This window comes from Condylura cristata, unplaced genomic scaffold, assembly GCF_000260355.1.
Source record: "Condylura cristata isolate star-nosed mole 26May11 unplaced genomic scaffold, ConCri1.0 scaffold00009, whole genome shotgun sequence".
NCBI lineage: Eukaryota > Metazoa > Chordata > Mammalia > Eulipotyphla > Talpidae > Condylura > Condylura cristata.
In genome coordinates this window covers 11,854,972-11,882,822 of record NW_004567110.1, presented here as the reverse complement: position 1 = coordinate 11,882,822, position 27,851 = coordinate 11,854,972, and the positions used below count along the sequence as shown (strand labels likewise).

At 40.1% G+C, this 27,851-nt stretch overlaps 1 protein-coding gene across 4 annotated transcripts in view; it reads left to right on the top strand.

The window, feature by feature from the left end:
- The first annotated feature begins 687 nt into the window (after positions 1 to 687).
- Positions 688 to 27,851, top strand: part of TBC1D31 (TBC1 domain family, member 31) — a 44,773-nt gene continuing 17,609 nt past the window's right edge. For 2 of the 4 annotated variants that reach the window (XM_004679993.2, XM_012722806.1), the window contains exons 1-10: positions 688 to 815; positions 4,920 to 5,066; positions 8,634 to 8,749; positions 11,646 to 11,824; positions 17,810 to 17,961; positions 18,591 to 18,750; positions 20,241 to 20,441; positions 25,144 to 25,320; positions 27,351 to 27,430; positions 27,547 to 27,693. In XM_004679993.2, the coding sequence (XP_004680050.1) occupies positions 739 to 815; positions 4,920 to 5,066; positions 8,634 to 8,749; positions 11,646 to 11,824; positions 17,810 to 17,961; positions 18,591 to 18,750; positions 20,241 to 20,441; positions 25,144 to 25,320; positions 27,351 to 27,430; positions 27,547 to 27,693 (1,436 nt within the window). In that variant the 5' untranslated portion in view covers positions 688 to 738. Of the gene's footprint in view, positions 816 to 4,919; positions 5,067 to 8,633; positions 8,750 to 11,645; positions 11,825 to 17,809; positions 17,962 to 18,590; positions 18,751 to 20,240; positions 20,442 to 25,143; positions 25,321 to 27,350; positions 27,431 to 27,546; positions 27,694 to 27,851 lie in introns of those variants that run through there. The other 2 variants (XM_012722808.1, XM_012722807.1) reach the window with 1 other exon arrangement.

The following is a 27,851-nucleotide window of genomic DNA, read 5'->3' as shown; positions in this document are numbered from 1 at the left end:
ATAATGAACAACCATATACCAGAGACATTCTGGGGGGGTGGAGTGGGGAATGGGATCAAAAACGGGGAGGGAAATACACGGGACTATGGTGGTGGCACACGGGTGATTTGGTGATGGGAAACCCGCGGGGATTACAATCGAGATGGAAAAAAACAAAAATGTGCAAAATGATGTAAAAATAAACTTTTGTAATAATTAAATTTAAAAAAAGGAACCCTTCAATTCTCCACCCACTGACCCCTTGCATACATGTCTGTACAAACCTTTAATCCCCAAATCAATTCAGACAGAAGGCAGGACCACCGGAGAAAGTCACTTGTATTGCCTCCATTGGGAACTTAACTCTGCCTCCACCGCCGCCCCGCAATCCTCCCAGAATGCAGAATTCTCGCCCCAAGCCTCACCTGCACGCTTCACTGGCAGAAAACTACGATTCCCAGGAGGCTTTGGGGCTCCGGGGCCGTCCCTCAAAAGGGGCGGAGTCTAAAAAAAATGGTCGTTGGTTGATGCCATTATTCAGAGGCAGAGGGGTCGCGTTGGCGGAGTTTTGGAGGGAACCCGCCTCCCGATTGGCTCGTACCCGAGAGGCCGGCGTCCTGCACGCGGTTGGTACGGCCCGCGGAGCCCGGAGCCGCCCGGCGGACGCTCGAATTTCCCGGGCCGGGGGCGCGGGGCCTGCCGGGAAGGCGCAGGGACGGTTGTCCTCCAGGCTGGCGGCGGCCGCGCGTGGGCTCCGACATGCAGAGCACAGACTTGGGCAACAAGGAGAGCGGCAAGATATGGCACCGCAAGCCGTCCCCGGCCACCCGGGACGGGTAAAGGCCGCGACGCGGGGGAGCGAGGCGGCGGAGGGCTAGGGAAACCGGGGAGGGGCGGGGCCGCGACTCCGGGCACTTTTTGAGGGACTGCTGGGGAGCATCTGGAGAAGGGGTGCAGGCGGCGGGGAGAGGTTCAGGTTCTGGCTCCGATCTTGGGTTGGGAGACCTCGGGAAGCGCAGGTTACCTGAGTCTCGAGGTGCCCCCGTCTACAGAGACCCCTTTCCCAGTGGTCCCTAGCACCGAGCGAGGAGGCAGGTGTCCGCCTAATGTACGGGGAAGAATTTGCGCTTCTGGTGAGTGCCACGATGGTGAAAAAATCGAGAAGGGTGAATGAGTCAATTTATACGGTTTTCTTTTTTGCAAAAGTTCTATAAAAGGAGCCCTTCAATTCTCCACGCACTGACCCCTTGCTTACATGTCTGTACAAGCCGTTAATCCCCAAATCAATTCAGACAGAAGGCAGGACCACCGGAGAAAGTCACTTTTATTGTCATCGTAGCGCTCCTACGGCGTTCCTGGCACGCAGTAGATGCTCAGTTAGTATTTAACTTTCGGTAGCTGGAAAAAGCGCTCTAGAGGAGGGTGGGGTGCAAGTCTACCCTTTTCCAGACGTCGCAGTTTGATCCATCCTTAAATCATTCCATGCATTCAAACATGCATTCTTCAACTATTTGTGAGCCCTACTCTATGCCCGCCTTGCTCTAAAGTCCCCTACTATGTGCCAGTCTTCTAAATGACAGCAGTGAAACAAAACGATCTTCCATTCTCTGGAGTTTATGTATTAGTATGTATTTTGAGAGCTGGGTGTTGCAGTCTACAGTACAATTGGGGGTTTAGGCTTCTCCGTTAGGCCAGATTTTGTTGCTACTGCTGCTGTTTTTGTTCGTTTGGTTTTAGTAGATTTAGTTAAGGACAGTTCTATGTTCACAGCAAAATTGAGAACAAGTCACCCAGGTTCCTTCCGCATCTATGCTCTGGCCCTAGACATGGATAAGTTCCCATTTCCACTTTGCTGCACAGAGCAAAGCTACAGTTGTTGCAGTTGATGAAACTACATTGACACATGTTGATTACCAAAAGCCACAGTTTACACTTAGATTCACTGGTGATGTCCATTCTGTGGGTTGTGTATCCACTCTTGAAGTATCACACAGGTATCACTCATGCCCTAAGTTTCCTCTGCTCTTGCAGATTCATGCCTTCCAGCCCTCCTTTCCACTCTGTTCGAGTCATCTGCCGCACTTGAGGCTCAGCCTCTCTCCAGTGTGACTTTAATGGAAGCTGTTGGCCCAAATGGTGCTGTCTCATTTCCAATTACTGCACAGAGGAGGATCTATTTTTTTCTAATTCCCTAGGATTTCATGGACTGGGCTGCATGGCTCAAGGTCCTATTTCAGTATACTAAGTGATTATTTTATTGATCCTTTGGTTGCTTCTCTGCTGATCTGTTGAGTGTCTAGACCATGATGCTAGATGCTGTATCAGCAGCTTGTTTGGTTCTGATTGCTGCCAGTCCCCTGAAAATGTCCTTTACTCCATTAAATAAAAAATGTTTTCTATGTTAGGGACTCTTCAGTAGGGATTTTTCTTTCCAAATATGAAGTTTACACACCACCTTTACTTCTAGTATTCATTAAACATTAAAAAAATAGTTGCCAACAGTTCTTTCTTGTTGTTATAAAATATCTAGATGCAAATGCATGATTCAGAATGAAAGCACAATCATTGTATAAATGTCCTTATTTGCTTTTTCTACTCAGACATAATTTTCTTTGCTGTTTATTAAAATCCATTGCGGTGGTGGTGAGAGCAGCAAGGAGCAGTGATTCTATAATCAAATGGACTTTTGTTGAAGTATATGTATGTCTACTATTCTTGTGACATCAGGCCAGTTAATCACTAAGTGAGGATTATCACATGGGCCAGACAGGGTTGCCTTAGGCCATGATGGATACTTTAAGATAGTATCACCCACAGCTTGGTATTCGGTAAATATTTGCCATATGTGTGAGTTGTGTGAAAAATCAGCAGACAGAATGTTCCCATTGAGTGTTTATGTAGAGGTGACAGGATTATCATCAGTTTTATTTATTTGTTAGCACTTTTCTGTATTTTCTGTATCTTGAACAATGATCATGTAATTTTGTTGTCTGAATACATAGTAAATGTTATAGAAAAAAAGACAGGAGGGAAAAGTTATTTGCTCTGAGCTTAAATGCCAAGGGAACATTTTGATGTTGTTACTTGTCATTTCAGTACATTTTTTTTTCTTCCTCTGGGATGTCAGATTACAACCAGAGCTGGACAATAGTTAAAGCAATAAAAACACTTTATTGAGGATTACTGTAGGAAGGCTAACAAGGCCTCAGTAGAGAACCACGTTCAATTCCAAGTCTAGCATGGGCAGGTAGGAATTTACAGCTAAAGAGCTGGATGGTGGTCAGAGGGTAGAAGCTAAAGAAGTATCAAGGGTAAGTTTTGGCTAATTTGGCCTATGTGAGTCCTGCCCAAGACAGCTCAGGGACATCACTCAATCGTCATCGTCTCGTGGTGGAGGGTGGGGATCCTGGGCAGATGTCGGGGTGATCAGCTCTCCATCATAGGAGATTTCCAGTTAAGCTAAATTTTACAAGGGTGCATAGTGGCCTGGGCAAACGTTCAGGAGCCTGACTAAAGTTTGATCAAAGAATGTTTTTCAGGAACTAGGTAAAAATAAGCACTGTAATAATTTTTCTATTTCCTTCCTTATATTTAAACAGAAGAAAATTTTTACTACATTTGATTCAATTTAGCAAGCTTTAATACAGTAATAATGGAAAAGATAGGTGTTTCTAATATTAAAATTTACAAAAAGTCAATATAAAAGTTTTTTATGATTTAAGAACTACTGTAATAAAGAATAAAATTATTTTGATCTTCATAGCCAAATATGCACTCATTACTTTAAGGAGTTTGTGCTACCATTTTATGAGTAGTTTTTTTTTTTTTCAACAGATTTTTGGTACATGATCTTCCTCTCAAAAAACAGTAACTTTAGGCACGTATAGTAAAATTCGCCTTTTCTTTTGTAAAAGTACTTACATGCTCATTAAGGAACATGTATGAACTGCAGAAAAAAACAGACAGAGGGAGAAAAGTCACTCAGAAATTACAGAAAACTGCTATTATTATTTGAGGGAGTACATTTATGTTTCCCCATGTTTAGGTTTTTCTGCTTTTTTCTCTCTCGTGTATGTTAATGAAAGATAACTCTCCCTTGTTAATCTTTCCAACAGCAGTATGACTAGCACAGCTTTGTAAAGAGTGTCTTCTCCAAGCACTTGTCCCTACCACAGTCATGTGTGGTGCCTGGCGTGGAATGCTTGCCAAGGTCAGGGTTAAGTCAGTGAGGCTGATGAGCAGACAGTGCTCCCTCCCAGGGCTTCTGGGGCTGTATTGGAGATGCAAAGAAAACTCATGTGCATTTAATTCACTTTAGCATACTCTGTATAGCACAAAAACAAAATCTCATGAAGATATGCTACAATCAGAATACTGACTTGAACTTTCACTTGTACTTGGTAGCTTGTATAAGTCTTAAAGGACTTTCTAGGAGCTACATCGTTTTTAGCAGGTGTCACTAAATGCAACAGTTTACGCAGTTGAAGTGTGTTGTCTTATACCCTGTTGTTGTCTATCATTTGATCATGATTTACAAATCTGTTTCTATATGTGTGCGTTTTTTAATGCCTGTCTTTACTACTACATTGAAAGCCCATGAGGGTAGCTGGTGTCTGTGTCTGCCAGTTACTCCTAGCTCTGGCTCGCTCATGTCTGCCACATAGTGAGCTCGAAGTCATTTGGTGATAGAGGAATAGTAAATGAGGGGTAAGTGAAGAGTAGCTACTTTGATAATGAGTAACTTTAGGAACTGTTTTCAGAAATCACTGTAGGATTGATTCTAGGAGACAGGAGCACCAAAAGCAGTAGGAGAGGGAATTGTGAAATAGCAGAAAACGTCAAAATTAAGGAGTAGAGGGAAAGTTCTGTCTTTCATGATAACAAGTAATGCTCACACTAGAATTAATGTGGTTTTTTGGTTTTTGTTTTGTTTTGGACAGAATTATAGTGAACATCGTTCATACCACCTCTGATTACCTTCCCAAAGTTTTGAGATTTTTGAATGTGGCATTTGATAGCTCAGGTGATTGTTTAATTGCTGGGGACCATCAAGGAAATATCTATGTTTTTGACTTATATGGAAACAGGTAAGCCAATACTTTTCAATATTTTTTTTTCAATATATTTTTAAGTGTTAATAATTTACTTACTGTTTTGGTGCCTTCTGTTCATTACTCATTCAGGAAGATTTGTTAAGTTCCTTTATATTTCAGGTATTTTGTAAAAAACACTGGCAGAAGTACTGACAAAGCAAGTGGAAAGGGTAGAAAGATAATCTGGTTAGGGTTTTTTAGAGAATTAAATTGCTGGTTTTAACAGTATCTCTAGTTACTTGTTTTCTTTATATTTAAAAACAAAGTATTGCTGACTTCTCAGTTCATGTCTGATACTTCTTTAGGCAGTTTAGAAAGTTCACAATTTCCTTTGTACACCATCGTCACATGTTCTTATTCTTTTCCTTTGCTGAACAATTTAGTTCAACATCATCTAGGTGGGATGGATTGAGGTGTGCATTGAGGTGTGCATTTGTGGAGTGCTGCAGCGGGAGGTAGTGAGTGGGGGCTGAGTTGGCCCAGACTGGGAAGCAGGTGGCGTCTGCATGGGGGTAGGGCAATCATGGAAAAGATGGGGTGGGGGTGCCCCAATAAGTAAACATTGAGGATAATGGGAAACGGGTTTCTCACTGCTAGAAAGGGGAACTACAAAGATAGAAAGAGAACTTGAAGACTGATTGGAACTGGCTGATATAGAGATATAGATACAAATAGGGGTGAATAAATACATACCGGCATTCCCTCATCTTGTGTTCTCAGAGAGCATGGGAGCAAGAACACCCAGTAGCAGTCAACCTAGTGCCCAGTTCTTGTTTTCCTAATGCCACTCTGCTGAAAGACTTCAGGGAGCCTTGGGTTTCAGGATGAAGGCAAGGAAAAGTATAAGATGACCCTGTCAGCCTATAACCAGGAAGAAGGAATTGTTCAAAGAATATTAGTGTGTTAGAAATACAAATAGTAGGCTGAAGGAGCTACATCTGACTATTGGAGACAATCTGAGTGTTAAAATAAATAATGGTAGTGATGGGTCATGACCTGTTGGGTACAGTCAACATCTGTGACTGTACTCAGCCAGCGTAAGTGGTTTAATGCTAATGGATATTTGTTAATCACACTAAGGGCTTCCTTACAAAGTGCCTGTTAATTACTGAGTTAAAAAGAGTAATGTTACATTGAAGAAGAACCCCACCTTAATCAAATGATTAAAGTTAATCTAACCAGTAGTGGAACAAATCAAAATTTATGTGCCACTTAATAGGAAGTAGTGAAAGGAATACGGCATCACTTCTGTGGTATTCCTGTCAGAGCCCTGTAACCTGGATCTGACGGGACAGTCGTTAGGTAAAGGTGAAGCCAGGGCATTGTACAGCAAAACCATCGGTACTCTTCACCAGGTCAAGGCTGTGTGAAGAAAGCTAACACTGAAGACCTACTCCAGGTTGGGCGAGACTGGAGACTTGACCAAGACATGATCTGGACTGTAAAACAAAATCCTTTGACTGAAGGACATTGTTGGGACATCTGGCAAAATTAAATGGGGTCTGAGAATTAGATGGTAAAAATACACAGGTGTAATTTTCTGATTTTGTTGGTAAAATTATGCTTGCATAGGAGAATTTCCTTGTTTGTGAGAAGCACAGTCTCAGTAAAGTCTTCTCAGATAGCTCAGGAAAAGAGATCACATCTGATTTGTCTGTGATTTACTGAGTTAATCTGTTAATCACTGTTTCTACTCTTTACCAAAAAAGTAGTAATGGTTCCAATTCTTCCACCTTGTGTTCTTGCTCCCCCGCCAATCCCCAGCCTTAAATCAACAGAACGGCCTTCTCTTTGCTCCCACTGTGTAAATAAAGTCATTGTTGATTGACATCATTACAGAATCGTTAACTTCAACATCATCAGTGATACTTAGCACCTTATTTTCTTGTTGTTACTTTTCTCAAACCATTACCTGTTTCCTTGTGTCCAGTGTTGCTCTGGTTCTGCTCAGCCTCCTGATTCCTGAGAAGACAGACTCCTTTAAACTTCCCTTCTTCTTCCCTAACTACAACCTCAGTGTACCTGTCATTTCAAACATCTATACCCCTTTGCCACTTTTTCCATAACGATAAGTGATCTTAACTTTTTAGTGCTAATCTCTGTCTTCTGAAGCCTCCCCTGGGTCGTTCCTGTTGTTTTATCCAGTCACTGTTCAATCGTGAATATTTCCAGCTGACCAAAGGAATAAATGGTAGCGCCGAGACTTGGCATCAGGCCTGTCTGACGCTAAAGCCCATTATACTGAGCTCCCTTAACATTTTCCTCTTTGCCTAATCCAGGGTCTCTGCATTCTCATCCTTCTAAAGTACTAAATACACTCGTCTTCCTCCATGTAAATATTCTTGTATTGCCCTCAGCCCTGACATCTTTGGCTCTGGCTTTAGATGCGATTCTTTCCTGACCTTTCTTCCCCCCCCCCTCCCCCCCGTGGCTTTCCCCTTGTTTCACTGACCCTGCTCCCATTGTGTGTGCCTGTACTGCTGCACTGCTCAGACGTGTCCGTGGCCTGCTTCCTTCTGTATTCCAGTGTTTTCCGGCCATCTCTCCTCCGCCAGGCCTCAGGCTGCAGTGGCCTTGTGCACACTGTTAACTCAGACCACCCCTCCTCCCACTGGCATCTTCCCCTGGGCACAGTGGCTGCTAGCCCGCAGAGCTGGTACGCCTTTCCAAGGTGCTGCTTTGAATTGAGCCACATATAGTGTAAAATACACACTGGGTTTTAAAGCTTACTATTAAAAAGAATCTAAAATACCTCCATAATCTTTTTATTGCTTAAATGTGAACTGCTATTTTATAGATACATATGGAATGAAATAAAATATATTAGGGTAGATTTTAAGATCTATTTTACCTGTTTTTACTTTTTAATGTGTCTCTTAGCGAATGTTAAATCGCACCTGTGGCCTGCATAATGTTTCTTTTGGACAGCACAGCTCTAAAGGCTTTCAAGGACTTAACACTCAACATGCTTAAAATCAGACTTGCTAATTCCTATCCCCAAACTTGTTCCTCTGTTGTCCAAGCTTACAAGCTTAATTTTTGGTAAGTTAAATTCTTGCTGTGTCCCAAGAACTCTGCTAAGCACTTAACATAGCATTTCATTTAGTCAGCACAACATGAGGCCCACAGGAACTCCTGCTTTGTCCCTCTCAGCCCGCTGTTTGCTGTATCACCAGTTCTCTCTCTGCTTGAACTTCTGATCTCTTTCCTATTTGTTCTTTCCGTTTTGTACCCTTAACTCTGGCTGAGATCCTCTGTCATAGCTTTCTGAATAATCTCCCCTTTGCCCCTCTATCTTTTTGCCATTGCTGTCAGAATCATCTTCCTGAAAGACAGGCCTGCTGATGTCTGCTATGCTTGAAGCTTAGAGTGGGCTCCCGTTCTGTGCCAGTAGCACCCACACCCCTTCATGTGCCCAGTGCATTTCTTGGTCTGTTTTAGCCACCAAAATGGGGGCTCCCTTTTCTGGGTTTCAGCTCCTGTATTTCTAAGGACTCCTCCAGCATAAAATGTATGATTATTGGAAGAATTTCTGATACTAATGCAGTCATCTCTTAATAGGTTTAATCTTGTTCAGCGAACAGCACAAGCTTGCACAGCTCTGGCCTTTAATCTTCGTAGGAAGTCTGAATTCCTTGTGGCATTAGCTGATTATTCTATTAAATGTTTTGATACAGGTAAGACGTCCTCATTTCTTTTGAAGCAGAGTAAACTATAGATTGAGTTACAGGTACAAGGATTTTGCTAATCTGTAGTCAGACCAGTTCCCCACAAGAAGACAAGCTTGGGGTCCCTGGACCATTCCCTTCTCAGATCAGCTATCTGCAAATTCATAATTCCCGCCAGCTGCCCTGAGGTTTGGTGAGTCACCAGAATGACTCATAGGACTCAGGAAAGCAGTATGCTTACGATTATAGTGTTAATGTAGCAGAGGAATACAAATTAGAATGCGCCAGATGAAGAGAGGCCTAGGGTGGAATCCAGGAGGCTCCTAAGAGAAGTGTCCAATGTTCCCAGAGACACGTTACCTCCTAGCTTCAGGAAGGGTCCGCTGAGTAATGTCAGGCCAAGAATTTGACACCCAGACTTTCCATTGAGGCTTTATCCACAGACCCAGTTGAGTGGATCATTGCCCACTTGGTTGAACTTGCTCTAGGCAGCAGGCGAGGCCCAGAGACCCAACCTTCTAATCAAGCCCGTGGTTGGACTTTCTGGCATGGCCAGCACCACATTGAGGGGCTCTCCTCAGCACGAACTAGCTGCTGTGTCTGAGGGACCAGCCAGGAATAACAGAGGCAGAGTCAGTCAGAAATTGCCAGGGCTTCCAGGTAGCCTCCCAGTGCCTCGACAGAAGCCATACTTCTCTTTGAAGGCCGCATGCCTACTACTGATGCACAGGAGTCGTGTATTTTTTTAGTAGAACCTATGTATTTTATACCATATCGTGATTTAATAGAGAACTTAAGAGTTCTAGAAATAGAACCACTTATGTTAAAGAATACAAGGTATTTTAACTATCATTTTCCCTTGTTACTAAAGTACTGATGAATATTTAGAAAGAAGCAACAATAGGAATAATGGTGATAACCTCTATTTATATTGCATTTACTCTTTGCAGGCTACTGCTTAATGCTCTAAGTTTCTTTTTATTATAATAGCCCACCGAGGTGGATGCTACCATTATCCCCACAGTGCAGATGAGGAAAGTGAGACGCAGAAGTAATTTGCCAAGGTCCCACGTGTTGTGTTCACGAGCAGAGAAAGCGCAGTCGTCTGCAGTAATGCCTGAGCCACCGCGGGGTCTGCCAGGGCCCGACTTGCCAGTTGGTTTTCCGTGCGCCCACTTTCTCTATGGTAGCGAACATGGCCATGGTAGTGACATTTAATGGGTCATTTTATCTCATTAAAAATCCATAACGGTGTATTTAAAATCAGTACCTGATATTCGGCTTCACAGGTGTTTGCAGTACTCTAATCATGTAACTGTTTCCAGTGGGTAGACTTGAAACTATTTCCAGTATTTGGTTTTACAAGCACAGTTGCCACAGAATTTATAGAAAACTAAGCCTTGATACTCCTCTGTGACGCCTCTCTGGCTTCTGCCTGTGGCTGCTGCTGGCAGGTCCTTCTCACAGTCTCCTGTCTGTCTGTCTGTCCTCCCACTCCAGGAAGCCCCCCCAGGTGCAGCCCACCCCACCCCCACGATGTGCCCCCCCCCCCAGAACTGCTTCCTCACAGCCTCCCCTGGATTCTCACTCCTGTGCTTCCCACTTTGTGTTCAGGGATTTTTACTTCCAAGGTTGTTAGTGAGCTCTGATAATTAAAATCCTCTGAACTTTTCATCCTCCTCCTTGGTAGCATTTGAAACTTTGGGTTAAACTTAAGAGTTTTCGTTTTCATACTTACTCTCTTAGTTCACTTATTTTTTTTGCTGCTTCTCAGTAGTCTCTACTGGATTCTTTTAGTGGTTCTTACAGTTGGCTTTTTGGATCTATTGGAAAGCAAAGGGAAGCCCCATTAAAAGTTGTCGACTTACTATTTTGCTAGTGGGAAAAAAACTAACTTCATTTCATTAAAAAGAGGGATTTTTTTTTTCCCTAACATAAACTTACAAGGAGTTAATACTAAAAGGGTAGTACTTTAAGTTTTGCCTTATGAGAAACTCGTTACATTATTCTTTTTTTTCTCATTTCACTGAAAACCAGTGAAAAATTGATCTAAGATTGATGTTTGCAAACCAGTGCTCTCTCCAACTTTGTATCTTCAAGGTTTCCCATATTTATATCTTGTTTTCTGTCTATTCTCAGTTCCATCTTTTTAGAGGAAAACAATCTCATAAAGATAAAACATGCCTACTATAGAAAATTTAGAAGTATCAGAAAAATAGAAAGGCACTAGTAGTTTTCTAGTCTAGTAATGATCATCATGATAGTTTTAGTATAAACCAAACTTAAAAATCAAATTTATTATTTCTTCACATACTGTTGCATCTGCTTCTCCTCATGTATTTCTTTTGTCAGTCAATAGTGTCATTGTCAAGTTACATATATAAATTAGAACCATTGAAGTCTTAACTCTCCCTTCAGTTCAGCACATCCATTTGGCCATTAAAGTGTTTGGTACTTTTCCTTTATTGCTCTAGAATTTGTCCCTTTCTCCATTGCTGCTTTCTTAGACTCTCCTTATCTCCTGCCTGGGTTGTTAGAATAGTAAACACATTAGTCTTGTCTGATCTCTTCACCCTTCTAATTATCCACTATATATATCTTCAAAGTGCTCTCTGAAACCCAGACCAGATGGGGCACTCTTCTACATAAAAGTATCACAGGAAAAAACCTAAAACTCCCTCGCATCCCATTAAAGCTTCTTATTCAAATCCTGATTTGAGCTCACCTCCTGATACCTTCACGAAGCACATTATTAACCCATAGGGCACTCTGGCAGCTAGCGATGGGCTGCCATTTCTTAGTTGTTAATGGAGGCACCTTATGTAATACCTAACCATCACTTGAATCACTCCTTGGATGATGTCTGGTATAATTGTATGTATAACTATTTTACTTTTTACCACAGTTACCAAGGAGCTAGTCAGCTGGATGAGAGGACATGAATCCTCAGTATTTTCAATCTCTGTACATGCATCAGGGAGATACGCCATCACTACTTCTTCTGATACAGCACAGCTGTGGGACCTGGACACGTTTCAGAGAAAAAGAAAGCTGAATATTCTTCAGTCTGTGGGGATACAAAAGGTAAGTGATGGCTCTCCCTGTTGGCGCAGCGGGGTAAAGCACAGCACTGTGAAGCTACCACAGCTACCACAGCGCGAGTTCAGTCCCCGGCCAGCAAGGTGACTCACATGGCATGGCAGACCCTCTCCTCACCTACCCGCTGCTCCCCTCAGCAGTGTATCTCAACCTCTCTGCCTTTTCTGCTCCCCACTCTGTCTCTGGTGAATCCTTTTACCCCCAGCACCTCTGGCCTGTACCCCAGTTCTGTATGCATAAATAAATCTTTTTTTTTTTTTTTTAAAGATAAGTGAGGGGGGAACATCTGTTGTGCTCCTTAACTTAAGTTTTTGGTCAGCAGTGTTTGTAGGTGCTATAAGAGTAATAATTTACTTTGTCCCCCAAAGTTGTGTTCTCATAACACAGCAACAAGCCCAGCAAAGTGGCCTGTGAAATTGAAAATGCTATCTAGGACTACAGTTTATTTATTTTTAAGATTTATTTATTGATGCATACAAGAATTGGGTACAGGCCAGAGGTACAGGGAGGTGGAGTAGGGGCACTTAAAGGACTCACCAGAGACAGAGTGGGGAACAGAACAGGCAGATCAACTGAAATACACTGCTGAGGGGAGCAGTGGGCGAGACAGGAGAAGTCTGCTGCGCTATATGGGTCAGCTCCCTGGCCAGGCATCGAACTCGTGTTACAATAGTGCTGAAACTTAACCCCATTTGCACCAGGGAGGGCCAGAACTATAATTTATAATATACTGAGCTCTTTTTTATTAGTTGTTATTATAGACTCTTATAAGTTGATGGTCTTTATTTGATTTCATGTTAGTCTTTAACACATTTTGTTAAGAAAAATTTCAAATTTACAGCAGATTTGTAAGAATGTCCCAGTGAACACAGGTATAGCCACCATCTAGATTTTACCATTAACACGCTATTATTCTTTACTGTACTTCTGTGTTACCTTGCAGTATCATGGTTCTTCCATCTGTTACTCTGTTCCTTCATCATCATTTTTTTTTTTTTCATTTTAAATTGCTGGCATCAGTATAATCATAACTACTTAACCCTGCATGCAAATGATTAGGGTTCAGGTTTTTTTCCAATATATATATTGAAATGCACACATCATAAATGTTCATTTAAGTTTTCACACCAGACACACACACACACAGATACACACACCCTCCCTCTGTTTCCTGTGCAGACCCATCATTGCCATCATCAAGGGCAGGTCTATCCTAGTTCTTCCTTTTCTCAACCATAGATTAATTCTATAGAGGTAAGAGATAAAATTTTAAACAGATAAAATTTTAAAATTTTTTCTATCTTAAAATTTCACATATGGAGAGCTCACAAATGGTATGTGAAAGTTTTTTCATTTGGTGTAATGTTCTTGTAATTCATTCATGTTGTATATATCAATCCATTCCATTGTACACAAATGCCACCCTAAAAATCCATTTATTTTGCTTATTAAGGTTTAATTTTTTTCCCAAATGATTAAATACTATTTTCATAAGTGTCTGAGTCTCTCATGTGAATAATTATTTTTCTGCAGGTAATATTATGCATGCAGTATTGCTTTTAGCTTCTCGGTTATTAACATGAAGAGCTAGCAACACGTGTCAACCAAAAATTTATTTTGTCTCCATGGAAATGTCAGAGTACTTTAGTTTGCCTTTCATAATTTAAAAAAAAAAAAAAAAAGAGCTGCAGCCAGCCAGTTTACTCATCTCGGATTTAAGCTAAATATCTCAGTAGATCTTTTGTCTTTAATTGCTTTAGTATTTAAATTGAATTATAAATTCTAAAGAAGGGAGCATTAGGAGTTGAGCCCACAGTGGAAATAGTTATGGAACAACGATGCAAAAGCCATCTGTCCTTTTTACCATGAAATTAAAATTAGTGTATGCTAGATAGTTGCCAACTCTAACCTTGCTTGGTCATTTAGACTTTCAGTTGGAAAAAATCAGGTCTCTAGATGTTAGTGAAATAGAATAAGATTAAATGTAGACAATGTATAGATACACAAAATATACACAAAACAGGTAAGTTTAGTATTCTAAAATAGCAGAACATCATAAAATTTCCAGCAAAGTTTTTTCCGAAGGGTCAGATAGTAAATAGTTTTGGCTTTGCTTACTAAAAGCTGAATGAGGTGTTTGTGCTTATATAACCATCTAAAATGAAATAGCATAAAAACTGAGTTCTCAATTTGAGATAATTGATGGTTTTAATTGTAACATTAAGAGGGCCTGAAGGCCTATTTCCTTGTTTCTTACAGCAGGTGAATAATATCCAAAAATGTAACCAAAACAACTATTCTCAGCTCCTGGGTTAGACAAGGATGGGCTAGTGGTAGCCACTCCTGGCTCACATCATTGAAAATAGGAAACAATTATAAACCAGTCTGATTTCGTATTTTAAATGATATTTATGACTTTTTTTTTTTTTTGATGACACACAAGACCTTTGACGTCTTTACTACACTTCTTATCTTAAGGTGGCTCTTTTGCTCTAAAACAGCCTTCTACCTTTTCTGCACCTGACATTAAGATTTGAGAGATCAGACCAGTTGTCCTAGAACATGCCCTACAGTCTGGGTTTGTCTTACAGTTTCATCATCGTGTCACTTAGCCCATTTTTTTCTTATCTCTGTGTCTCATAAAATAGAAGTTAAGTCTGGAGGCTTGAGTGGATTCACATGAAGCATTTTTGACAAGCTCTACTTGGTGCTCATAGTAGTAGATTGTTGAGTACTTACTGTGTACCGAGTATTTTCTTTAGTGACTTTTAAGCTAATTAATACTAAAATGTATAGATTACTATCCTCATTTTACAAATAAGGAGATTGAAGTTCCAGAACAATACATATCTCTTCTAAAGTTGCACGCACAGCTTAGTAGAGTCACAATTTTAATCCAGAACTTTCTAACTCGAGTCACTCCATTATACTATACTGCCTGTCATGCAAAAAGTCATACCTCTTCACATTAGCAAATTTTCTTCTCTTGAAACTTGAAAATAAAAATATTTAGCTTTGCAGTGAGGGATTTGAAGATAAATTCTGAAATTTTGGATTTCTGTGGTTTTGTATGTGGAAGAAAAGGTCTTCCACATACAAAGGATGTTATCTAAAGACATTTACTAAAGAGCATGAACTTCATTCAGTCTCTCTTCAGTGGGTACTTGCTGATTTTCTGCTGACTTGTATATTTGACCTTAAATTGCCCTTATTATCATTCTGAACTCTTTAATCTTTGAAAAAAGTTCACACTCCTCTCAAAAGTGTATTGAAAGGCCAAGGATTTTTGTATTTTGTAAGGAAAGCTCCTACCCACTGTACCCCACTCTCCTAAAAGTACATTTTGTTATTGCTTTTGAAGTTTTTCTAAGAGCTGACTCTGTCTAAATAACGACATGAATCATTAGGAACAATTTTATAATCATTAAAATCTGGCAATTAAAATCACAAATCTAGTAATGAATAATCATGTAGGCAATAATCTATCACAGCTATTCCCCTAAAATAGCACTTGATGCTCATTAACTTTTAAGCTTTTGCTTCTCCCAGTAGGAATAAACATTATTACTTTTCTAGAAAAATATTGCTAATTATCAAAAAAAATTCTAACTTTTTTGACATTAATTTTTAAACAGTGTTTAATACATTCATTGTAGATTGTAATGTATTCACTGCAGATTCTATAAGACCTCGGTTATAAATCATCCTCACATAATGAATCCGGTGGCACAAGATCTAGTGGAGATTGTGACAGTAAGCCAAGGGCATAGCGAGGAGCTGGATAAGGCAAGGGCATCAACAGCTGATGGAGTTGAATTAGCCTTTTTTATTGTTTTGTTAGCCTTAATCCCAAGTAGTTATTTTCATTAGGCAGCATGCTTTATAGTGTATTATGTATGTTTGTATTTTTAAAGCAAAAAAAAAAATTTTACTGCTGAAAAAAAAGATTTATGTGTAAAATCTTTTTTTAGATAAAGAGTTTATGACAGTTCATAATAATAGGCTACAATTATTGTTAGGAAAATTACAATCTTACAGGCGTATGATATGTTTATAGTCCGGATTAAACAGTAGAATTGTTTCCTACCTATATGTTTATAATGGTCCTGGTGGCAGTAACACAAGTAAGGTGCCAGGCCGCAGAAGTACTTCATACACTCATTGCAGCACAGGGAAAAGCCGTGTTGGGTATGGGTTGAGGCTGCTTTTTCCTTGGACAGAGTCATTTCTGGCCTGTGCTCAGTACTCCGCTGATGGCCTTTATCCACATACTGCATATCCAGTCCAGTGTTAAAGATGCCAAACACTTTACCCCCGAAGAGTGGAGCATCCCTGGGGGATCAGAGTCCTTCTGATGGGTAATGCTGAAGGTGTGTGGCCTGTCAGGCCTCTGAATGAGCGGCCACAAATTCTTAAAGGTCCTCTGCCTCCTCGTGGACTTCTACTCCTGTTTCCAGCACAGAAACAAGCATATTTTTCTTCAAATAATAGAAATAAAGCCGTGCCAGTAGAGTGATGATAAATGTGTTCAAATACAAAGTGTACAATAAGCTATAACACAGTTAAGGCCTTTGGATGAGAATCAAAGAATAAATAGCTAGAAACGTAATTAACACTTAAGCCACGTCAAGTGTCCCAAGCTACTTCAGAAGACTTTGAGAGGACGGGCAGGAATATTTTGTCCTTCGGTCATTCCTTGGTTTCTCCCATTTTCTTTCCTATTTTCTATTCTTCTTCCCCCTCCTCCCCTTTCGTTACCCACATCTCTGTGTTACACAAATAACACAAAATTGTATTTTGTACTTGAGGCCATTGTCAGTTTAAATTAAAATTTTATATCATTGAAAATAACATTGTTTAGGGCCCTCCCTTGTGGTGCAGCCGGTTAAAGCACAGCACTATGAAGCTAGCCGTAGCAGCTTCAACACGAGTTCGATCCTCAGACAGGAAGGTGACCCACATGGTGCAGCAGACCTGTCCTGTCTCGTCCACTGCTCCCCTCAGCAGTGTCCTTTGTCATTCTGCCTGTTCTGCTCCCCACTCCATCTCTGGTAAATCCTTTCACTGCCCCTACACCTCTGTCCTGTACCCCAGTACTGCATGCATAAATAAATAAATCTTTTTTTAAAAGATTATCAGTAGAAAATTAGAAATAATTATGTTTTTAACATTCCTATTGGTGTCTCACTTGTACACTGAAAAAGTTGAATCTCTAATAATAAAATATATATTTAAATTGTTTGCTTTTATAGATATGTATGCTTAACAAACGTTTATATAATTCACCTAAAATCCTTTAGCTGATTGTTTCTGAAGAAACAGGTTGAGTAGTTAAAAAGAGATCTACATAAAGACAGATAGGTAGTGCAATATCTTTAGCTGATTTTTGTTATAGCCGCCATGCCCAATAATAATAGATAGCGCCCTCCTTAAATGGAAAATTTGTAAGTAGTTAACATATATTTCTTTTTTTAATATATATTTTTTACAATGATTTCTTCTTATGGGAAAAAATACATTTACAGCACATGACCTTTCTGCTTTACTTTCACCAGCATTGTGTATTTTAGCATTTTTCAGGAATTTAGACTTAGTATAGTACTAATAATATACATTTTTAGTAAATGTAGTGTGTGTGTGTTTGAAGTACTTTTAAAATAAATTTGATATAGATAATAATATTTCCATTCGAATCTCATAATTTTTTTTTAATTGCTAGTAGCTTAAGTTCTAGTCTTAGGTGCCACTTATTTTCTATTTAAAGGGCTTCCCTGTTCTTTGTAGCTTATAATAATATGAAATAATCAGTATTACCCTGTCATGTGCTGTAAATGTATTTTTTCCCGTAAGAAGAAATCATTGTAAAAAATATATATTAAAAAAAGAAATATATGTTAACTACTTACAAATTTTCCATTTAAGGAGGGCGCTATCTATTATATGAAAAATAACTTTTTTCTTCCTCTTAAGGTTTTCTTTCTACCATTAAGTAATACCATCCTCAGCTGCTTTAAAGATAATTCCATCTTCGCCTGGGAGTGTGAGACTCTCTTGTGCAAATACCAGTTGCCAGCTCCGCCTGAAAGCTCCATTATCCTTTACAAGGTGTTTGCTGTGACCAGGTAATGAGCATTTTAAGACACTGAGAAGTTTTGTTTTTTTAAGATTTATTTATTTATTTGTACAGAACTGGGGTACAGGCCAGAGATGCGGAGGGTGAGAGGCTTCACCAGAGACAGAGTGGGGAGCAGAACAGGCAGGTCGACAAAGTACACTGCTGAGGGGAGCAGCGGGCGGGTCAGGAGAGGTCTGCCGCTCCATGTGGGTCAGCTCCCTGGCAGGAGATCAAACTCATGCTGTAGTGGCTTTGAAGAGCTTCATAATGCAGTGCCTTAACCTGTTGCACCACCAGGGAAAGCCTGACACTGAGAAATTTTTAAAAATCTAACTTCAGTATTCTCACCCACTGGGGTGCTTGTGTGTGCGTGTGTATACGTACATATACACTCACATGTATCCAAGTTTCCCTATGTGGTAACTACTAGGTACATGGGAATATTTGAATTAATAAAAGTTAAATAAAATTAAGAGCATTTCCTCAAGCACTGAGCATGTTTCCATTTCTCAGTGATCCCACGGGTGGCAGTGACCATCCTGGGAACACGCACGGAGAATACTTCCACATCACTTTGGGCCTGCCGGGCAGTGCTGCTGTGAAGTGCATCTAGCTTGTCACCTTTCTGTTACACAGAGATGGCCGAATCCTGGCCGCTGGAGGCAAATCCAGTCATCTTCATTTGTGGTGCTTGGAAGCTCAGCAGATATTCAGAATCATCCAGATGCCAACTAAAGTCCGTGCCATTCGCCATCTAGAATTTCTTCCTGATAGTTTTGATGCTGGGTCTAACCAGGTTCGTATCATAAATGTAGGACACTTTACCTTTTCAGAAAGGTTCTGTCACTTTCTGAACTATGTTAGCTCCTGTACACTGATTGTAAAAGGACTTGAATTTCTAATATTTTGGTGAAGTCTAAAATTGGGGATGGAAAAATCCTCAAATCTTACGAGCTGCACATTACTCAGTTTACCCTGTTACTAAAACCAATATACTTTAAATTTGTGTCATAACTTATGGTATACTGAGCACTTGGCATATTTCTTACTTAGCTTTTTAAATAATTCCTTTGGAGGAAGGCAAGGAGGTATTCTTACTATTATACAATGACACTACCGCCTAGAAATACTAAGTGACTTGTCAACAACTGAGTCTTGCCTTAGTTTACAAAAGCTTCTTCCCCCTCACACAGGCCTTTTTTGTTCTTTCTTTTCTCTTAAATGGAGTTGAGCACCACTTAACTATGTAATTTGCTTCTCTAGGAGGTTTCTAAATTTTGTATGAATTTATTACAAGTTTCTAGCCAGCATCCTTTATATCCTCTCGACTCTTCTCCCTTCTCCCCTCGCTTGCCACAGAAGCTTCAGTCCATCTGTTAGTGTCTGCTTGTTTTTATAAGCATTGTGCTCTGTCAACTCACCTCTGGGTAAATGTCCAGTATTTGCCTGTGTCATTCTGACTTGCTTTAGTGAATATAATTCCCTGAAACTCCTTCCATTTTGCTGTAAACGGCAACAGTTCATCTTCCCTTGTGACTGCAGGTTGCCCCATCAGGGGGTGCACACGTCTCCTCAACCCAGCCCTCTGCCAGAGGACGCTGCGGCTGTTTCCTCTGCTGGCTCCCATAAACCAGGCTGCAGTAAACACTGAAGGGCATATTTTTTCAAGTTGATGGTTTTATGTTCTTTGATTAGTTGCCCAGGAACATACAGCTTATTTCTTTTTAATATCAAGTACAGGTCAAACCCTAACTTTGTTGTTTTAATTGCCTGCCTGAATATTCTTCAACAACTTGTGTGTGTATGTGTGTGTACACATATTCTACATTACAGATGTAAATAAGTCTTTTGAATGGGTAATATATTCACATAGGTGAAAACCAAAAACATAAAAAGGCAGACAGTGAGTCTCTTACTGACCTTTTTGCCCAATTGTTCTACATGCCACAGCGGAGGTCACAGGTACGAACTGCCTGATCGCCTGTACTTTGTGGAGACTAGTGAGAACATGGCTGGGTTCTTAGAGCATCTTTTCATGGTCCCCAGGATGGGCTCTTTGCTCATTCTGGCCAGAGCTGGGTAGATCTGGACCCGAACAAGCAAATGTACATGACCTATAATTAGAGATTTTGAAATATATACTGGCTTTCAGTATATATTTCCAGATTTTGAAATATATGGTGTCCTTTGTGGTCTTCCCCTCAAGTATACACACACACATACGTTTGTGTGTAGTTTGACTTGTAGATGTATTTGCAGGCACTCACAGTTTCTTTCTCTTCTTAGGTTCTTGGAGTGCTAAGTCAAGATGGTATCATGAGATTTGTTAATATACAGACTTGTAAACTTCTCTTTGAAATTGGGAGTCTTGATGAAGGAATTAGCTCATCAGTAATTAGTCCACATGGACGGTACATTGCATCGATTATGGAAAATGGAAGTCTGAACATATATTCAGTGCAGGCTTTAACGCAGGAGATAAATAAGGTATGTTTTCATTTTTTTAAGGATTTAAATATAAAAATAAAATTTTTATGATTTTCTAACTTCTTGGACTTTGTTTTTCTAGATTGATTTTTTAAACTCCTAAAACCACATTTCCAGACTTGATTTCTTGCCTATACTCCATTCTTGAATTGCAGTCTTAAAGGCACCTTTTTGGGGTCCCTACCCCAATCTGCTCCCAAGAGCAGATCTGTCGATCTGTCTGTCTCCTGTCTCACTTCCCATGTTCGTGTTTGGGCAGCCTGGAGTGCACGAACGTGAGCTGGGTTTACAACTCCAGTTAGCACGGCATGTGATCTCTTACACTTGAAATCTCGCTATGTGTGGGCCTGTTGTCCCTCTCGTAGCCTTCCTCACGTTAACTTACTCTTACTAACTACTCTTGAGTAATAGTAAGTTAAACACATAGACAAAGCTGAGAGCCTCAGTGCCCACTCCTGCCCCTCAGTCCATCTCTTACATGATGTATTTCTAAAGTAAAACTTTCATCATTATTTTTAACAGGCTTCCTTCCTGGTGCCTGTTGCATTAAGTCCAGATTCTGCTGGTTCTGAGAGTCCCCTCTGGTCTTGTCCACCTTATTCCTCACACTCGAACTTCTTGCATCGCCCCCACAGACACCACTCTCATTGCCTCATGTGCCGCCTGCACCACTCATAGCATCTAAGATACCACCCCTCTTTGTGGTTAAGATTCCCCAGCTGGACTGTGGTGCAGCCTTTTCAAGAGTGGAATTGTATGGACTAAGAGGCCCTGGACACCTGGCCTGACCATGTCACACAGGAAGAAGCTCCTGAACCAGCTTAATCACACAGCCAGGTGTTAGCAGGCCTTGTGTCCTAATATGTTCGTCTCTCTGCTATGCATCTGCTCCTTTTTATCTTTTGGTAATTAGGCAAGCAATGTCTAAAAACCAAATGACATCTAATAGGTAAGGATTACCTACAGTCTCACTATTCTGAGGTAATTTTGAAATATATATTTCCCCAGTCTCTTTTCTATGTGTATAAATCTATCTGCTCCTCATCATTCACAGATTCAGTATTTGTGAACTCATGTTCTCGGCTGAAGGTTTATTCGTAACTCTGAAACCTGTCCTTGTCGCTAGTCAGACATCTGCACACGCAGGCAGCACAAGATTTGCTCTGTCCCACGCAGCTCCCCACTCCAGTCAAACAAAGCAGCTTCTGCCGCTTAGCCCAGCTCTCCTACTGCAAACAGGGGTCCTTTCACCAGCTGTTCAGGGCTATTTTTCACATCTTACCCTTTTTGTTGGTGATTTTGCTTTTTCTCAAAATGAGCGTGGTGCACATTGCTAGAGCTCAGTGTATTGTCCCTCTGTGTGAGGCGGCTGCAAAGGGGAAACTGAGGCATGAGTTATGGTGGTGTTGGTATGTATTTGGTGTCAGTGGATCAGCTGTCTCCTAGCTATTAAATGAGTATTTCTCAATAAAAACATACAAAGAGAGGGCCCTCCCTGGTGGTGCAGCGGGTTAAAGCACTGCACTAAGAAGTTTAAGCCACTTCCACATGAGTTCGATCCCCGCCTGCCCTGGAGGAGATCCACGTGGCGTGGCAGACCGCTCCTGACCCGCCCGCTGCCTCCCTCAGCAGTGTACTTCATTGATTTGCCTGTTCTGCTCCCCTCTCTGTCTCTGGTGAATCCTCTCACCCTCTGCATCTCTGGCCTGTACCCCAGTTCCCCAGTTCTGTATGAATAAATAAATAAATCTTAAAAAAAAAAAATTTCCATTGTTGCCAACCTCTCAACTCCAATTAGAATATGGAGTATGGATATTTAAAAAAAAAAAAAAACAAAACAAAACAAAGAGAACAAGACTATATGCTGATTGACCAAAACATGACCACCACCTCACAGGACCTGCTTCTGTATTGCACAAGAAGCAACAGTTGACTACTAGAGAACATAGTGTTTGCAGGGATTGTATAGGCCATAACTACTATGAATAATGAGACTACTATATTTATATGTATCTCCTCACATTTTCTTAAACACAAGGAATTCTCTGTTCTTGTAATCTTTAAAAAATACAACAAACTATTGTTTAAAAAAAAAAGTAACATTATTGGTTTCTAATGAGAGTTTTCTGTCTGTTCAAATAGCTCATGTCACAGACCAGCCAAATGTTAATAAAAGTGGGGAAAGACTAAGACCCAGGGAAGAGTGTTATCTCTGTGTTCAGCAAGCTGAGGTCTGATGACCAAAAAAACTGCTTTATGACAAACATGGGATAGTTTCGCTGTTTGGGAGCAGTACCAGTACCTCCGGTGTCTAGTCAGGTCCACACAGATGGCTCAGTTCATCGTCTGTAATCCATACTGTGTGCTTTTCCTTCAAGCCCCACTTTCTTGCCATTGGAGAATTTTTAGTGTTGTGCTGATTAAAGTAATCTGAGTTCTACGTGTGTGAAAGTTTTCACCCTGTAAGGTAAGATTTGGCAATGTGGACTACCCAGGCTCCAACTTCAGGAGGCTGCATTTCATGGAACAACACCAAGTTCAAGCAGGAAAAATGTGGCACTAGAATAAAAATTGTAATGAAGATACAAGAATGAGCTGAGGTCAGAGAAGATCCTGAAGTGTATGACAAACAGGCAGTAACCAGCAGACCTCTGCTAGACAGACAGCTGGAACATCACGTCACAGGGGAATGATCATACCTTGTACTTAGTGTGAGCTCTTATAATGTATTATATTTTGCATTGTCCTTGTAATCTTTTTCGATATGTTTAACAGTATATCCTAGAAAAACACTATTTTAAAAAAAACTAGAAAAGTTAAAACTTTAAATGTACTTCATAACTCTAAGACAAGCTAAAATCAACTCCAGTCTTACCACATTACCTGCTCCAGGCGCTTCCCAGGGCCATCCATGTACATATGCACCTGGAGGGCTTTGCGGGGGGCTCTTTTTTGGTCTTCTGTAGTAGCTGCAGTCTGCAAAGGCCGAAGTCCTGAGCCCCTGAAGGCAATATGAATAAAACCTTTGTTTGAAACCTTGAATCCGAGTTTCACTCACACACACGCACACATATGGTCAAGATGTTTGCTTTGTTCTATTTATCTATTTGGGGTAAGACTGGCATAGGTCAGAAAGTTTTGTTTGTGCTTCAGAGCACGTTTTTAAACAGTTTTATGTCACAGAAGAACACTTCTGACTTTTAAGACAATGTAAATTCAAGGTAATTGTATAACAATGCATTTTCTGAAATCGGATGTCGTTTGGACACCCGGGGTATTCCTTTGTGTCCTTGTGCTCATGTTAATGAATGTTGGCACTTGGGTTTCAAGAAAACTTTCGTTTCCTAAATATTTTTGTCTTAAAATATTGTAGACACACAGAAAATAACACAACAGGGGCCCACATATGTTAACAGTTTGTTCCATTTCTTTAGTCTCACTCTCTTTTTAAGAAACATACTTCCACAATAGTACAAAACTGCTCTTATCCTGTCCCCTTTTCTCTCCCTAGAGATGTTCACTACTCTGAAGTTGTGTACCTATTGTCTCACGCACAAAAGCAAAAGACAAAATGCCCCCCACCTTTCTCTCGTTTGCCCCCTTCTCTCTGACAGCCTCCTTTGGCTGCAGTGTCCACTAGCTCACTCTTATTTTACTTTTGTCGGTTCACCCAGCTGCATTCTGTTATGCATAAATGTCGTATCATCTGATGTTTGTCATTGGCTAACTTCACATTGTCCGAAATCTTCCCTGGCTTCTTCCATTTGACTGAAAATGGCAAAGGTTCATCTTTCATCAGAGCCAAATAGTGACCCCTGGTGTATCAATGCCCGTCTTCATTCATGCACCTACCAGGGGGTATTTAGCATTGCTTCTACAGCTTCTGTAAATAATGCTCACTCCAGGCCATTTTTTAAAAAATCACAAGCCTACCTTATCTTCGACTTGGTCTGAGCTAATTACTAAGGGAATACTAATGGCCTCAACATTTCAATCCCTGCAAAAGTCTCTGTACTCAATTATATTTAGAATTCAGAAAACCTAAGTTACCTGTCACTTCTTTTGACCAAGGAAGATCTGATTTCAAAGAAAGTATTGTTCCTGGATAACATGTTTCAATGAAACATTTTAAGTAAGTGAAGTTGGGGTTTATTTTCCTGTTTGATAGACCCATCAAAATGAGGATTTAGTGTGTAAGTTGTACTGAGTAAAGTCTCTCTGAAGTTGTTGATACAGAAAGGGGCTAACGGCCCTCTTTGTAGATTAAAAACATCCCCAGTGACAGAGAGATGGGGCTCCCACAACACCAAAGGAAAGTCACTTCGCCTTTCCTCAGAGAAATTTCTCTTGAGCAGAGAGACTATCATGGTGTTTCAGTGTTCGGGAGGGCCTCTCATCTAACAGCCTCCACTCTGCTCTACCATGCAAGTGTGAGAAGTGACTAGTATTCTGAGATGTAAGGCCCACTTTAAGGAATAATTCAGTTTTTGTTACTATTATATAGCTTTACTATTATTTTTCACAGGAATTTGTCAAAAGTATTCTTGATTTGTTAGTCAATAGGGAAACATTCTTGGATACTTTATTTACACATCTTATCTGAAGAACATTTAAATATACTAAGATACATTGTTAAATCATTTGTTAACAGGCCTTTTCCCAAAACTAGCCCCTGGATTTTTTTTTTCTTTCTTTCTTTCAGCCTCCTCCTCCTCTAGTGAAGGTGATAGAAGATTTGCCCAAGAATAAACTGAATTCTGGTGATTTTAAAATGAAAGTGACATCAGGAAGAGTGCAACGGCCAGCAAAATCAAAGGAAAACAAAGTACAGAGTAGAATATTAAAACAGAACTTGACTTGTAATTTTGAAAATAATGAGGTAACACTATATCATAATGAATCTTGTGTATGTTTGTCCTCACTCTGCCGGAGAGAAGGGTCATGATTTCTAGACCATCATTAACTTCCCCTGTATAGGAATTAAAGGAACATTACATGAAGGGAAGAAAATCTTACACTCCTAAAACTTCTAAAATTAATGTTTGTTGTTTTAAAAGTCAAACAGTATAGAATTGTACTGTCCACTAGCTACCCGTGGCTAATTGAGACCTGACCAATCTAAACTGAAATGTCTTTACACAATGACATATTGAAAGCTTAACTATGAACAATGGATGTAAAATACTTTAATAATTTTTATTTTGATTATATTTTGATTACATTGGGTTAAATAGATTATGAAACTTAAAATTTTTTGACTCAATTTTTTTTTCATTTTATACTCAATTTTTTACATCATTCTTCATTTTGTGCATATTTTCATCTCATTTGTAATCCCCATGGACTTCCCACCACCAGTTCACCCCTGTGCCATCACCATAGTCTGTGCATTCTTCCCACCCTACCCCAGTTTTGATCCTGTTCCCCTCCCCACCCCTATAAAATGTTCTCTGGTTTATAGTTATTTGTTGTTTTTCATTTTTTCTTTATTCCAATTGCTTCTTTACTTTTTATTTTTCCAGGTCCCTTATGTTCCTGCTATTAATGAAACCATCTGGTACTTTTCTTTTTCTTTCTGGCTTAGTTCACTAAGCATGATCCCTTCCAGCTCCATCCAAAAGGCATGAGTTTATGTCTTTTGATTGCTGAGTAATATTCCATTGTGTTTATGTACCACATCTATTTAATCCAGTCATCTATTTTTGGGTTCACTCCATGTCTTCCCTATTGTAAATAAAGCAACAATAAACATGGGGGTGCAGGTGTCCTTTTGAGTCAATGGTTTTGTGTCCTTTGGGTAGATACCTACAAGTGGGATTGCTGGGCCATATAGAAGCTCCATTTTTAGCAGTTTGAGAAACCTCCACATGGCTTTCCATAGTGGTTGAACCAGTTTGCATTCCCACCAGCAGTGCAGGAGAGTTTTCTCTCTACATCTTTGCCAACATTTGTTGTTGCTAGTTGTTTTAATATGTGCTATTCTCACTGGTATGAGATGGAGTCTCATTGTGGTTTTAATTTGCATTTCCCTTATTACAAGTGATGTTGAACATTTTTTCATGTGCCTGATGGCCATCTTCATTTCCTCTTTGGAGAAGTATCTCTAGCTCTTCTGCTCATTTGTTGATGGGGTTGATGAAGCTTATATTTTACAAGTATCTTTTGACTTTTCAAACTTGCTTCCTACAAAATTCTAATGATATTTGTGCCTCAAATTGTTCAGTGGTGAAAAGAATACTGAAATAAGTTAGAAAATCTGGCCTTGAGTCTTGAGCCAAGTTTTGGCAGGTTTGTGAACTTGAGCATGTCACTGAAGTTCTGTTGACCTTCCCATCTTCTCAAAGGAAGATAACATCCTTATCTTTTTCCTATACTTGTTAGGATAAGATGACGTAACCTATAACCATAAGGTCTTGAAAATATTTTTATTAAGACAGAATGACATAAAATTAAGAGGAGAGAGAGGGAAGGACGAACAGGAAGACATCAGAGCTTTGCTGTACCTGTAGGGATGGAAACCAGCCATTCATGGACAATGTCAGCTGCTCAGGCCAAGAATGAGGTTTACGTTAAGTGATTACAGTTTAAATGGCATATAAGTACTATGTAGTATAGTTGGTGTTGCCTCTGGTTCACAAAGACTAAAGTAATTACTATCTTACCCTTTATAAAAGAAGCTTATCAACCCTGATGTAGGGTAGACAGTATGTATGATTTTTATTTGCCGTGATATACTTGAGCAAGAGCGGGAGAGAAGTCAGGAGAGATGTGGAGAGAGTAGCACCCATGATAGAAAAATATTTCTTAACTGTGTTGTGTTCTAAAGTTGGAAAACCACTGTGGACTACATTACCTTTCTGTTGTGTTATTATGGCGCTTACTTATCAGTAACTGCTTTCTTTTTTAAAGAATGAATTGCCAGAAGGATTAAACAAAAAGCGTTTACAAGTATTACTAAAAGGCTATGGTGAATATCCAATGAAATACAGGTAAAATTTTAATTCTTTCCCTTTAAATTAAGTTTAAACACATTCCCCCCCCCCCACACACACACACACACACTTCTTGGTTAAAATTGGTTTCTTGGTGTAAACTTAAATTTCAGGATGTTCATTTGGCGCTCTCTGCTACAGCTGCCTGAAAATCATACTGCTTTTAGTAACCTGGTAGATAAGGGTGTCCACGTGGCGTTTCTCAACCTTCAGAAGAGTTACCCCATCAAAAGTAGGAAGCTGCTCAGAGTGTTACAGAGGTATGTTCAATATACAGTAGCAGTGAGTCTCTCCCCTAGGTATTTATTAATTAAAAGTGGGAAAATAGTAATTTTAGAGCAGAGAAACTCCCCAGACACCACCTTAACCTAGTAACCAAATTTAAATCACCAGTAATAAAACATCAGTAAATGTCACG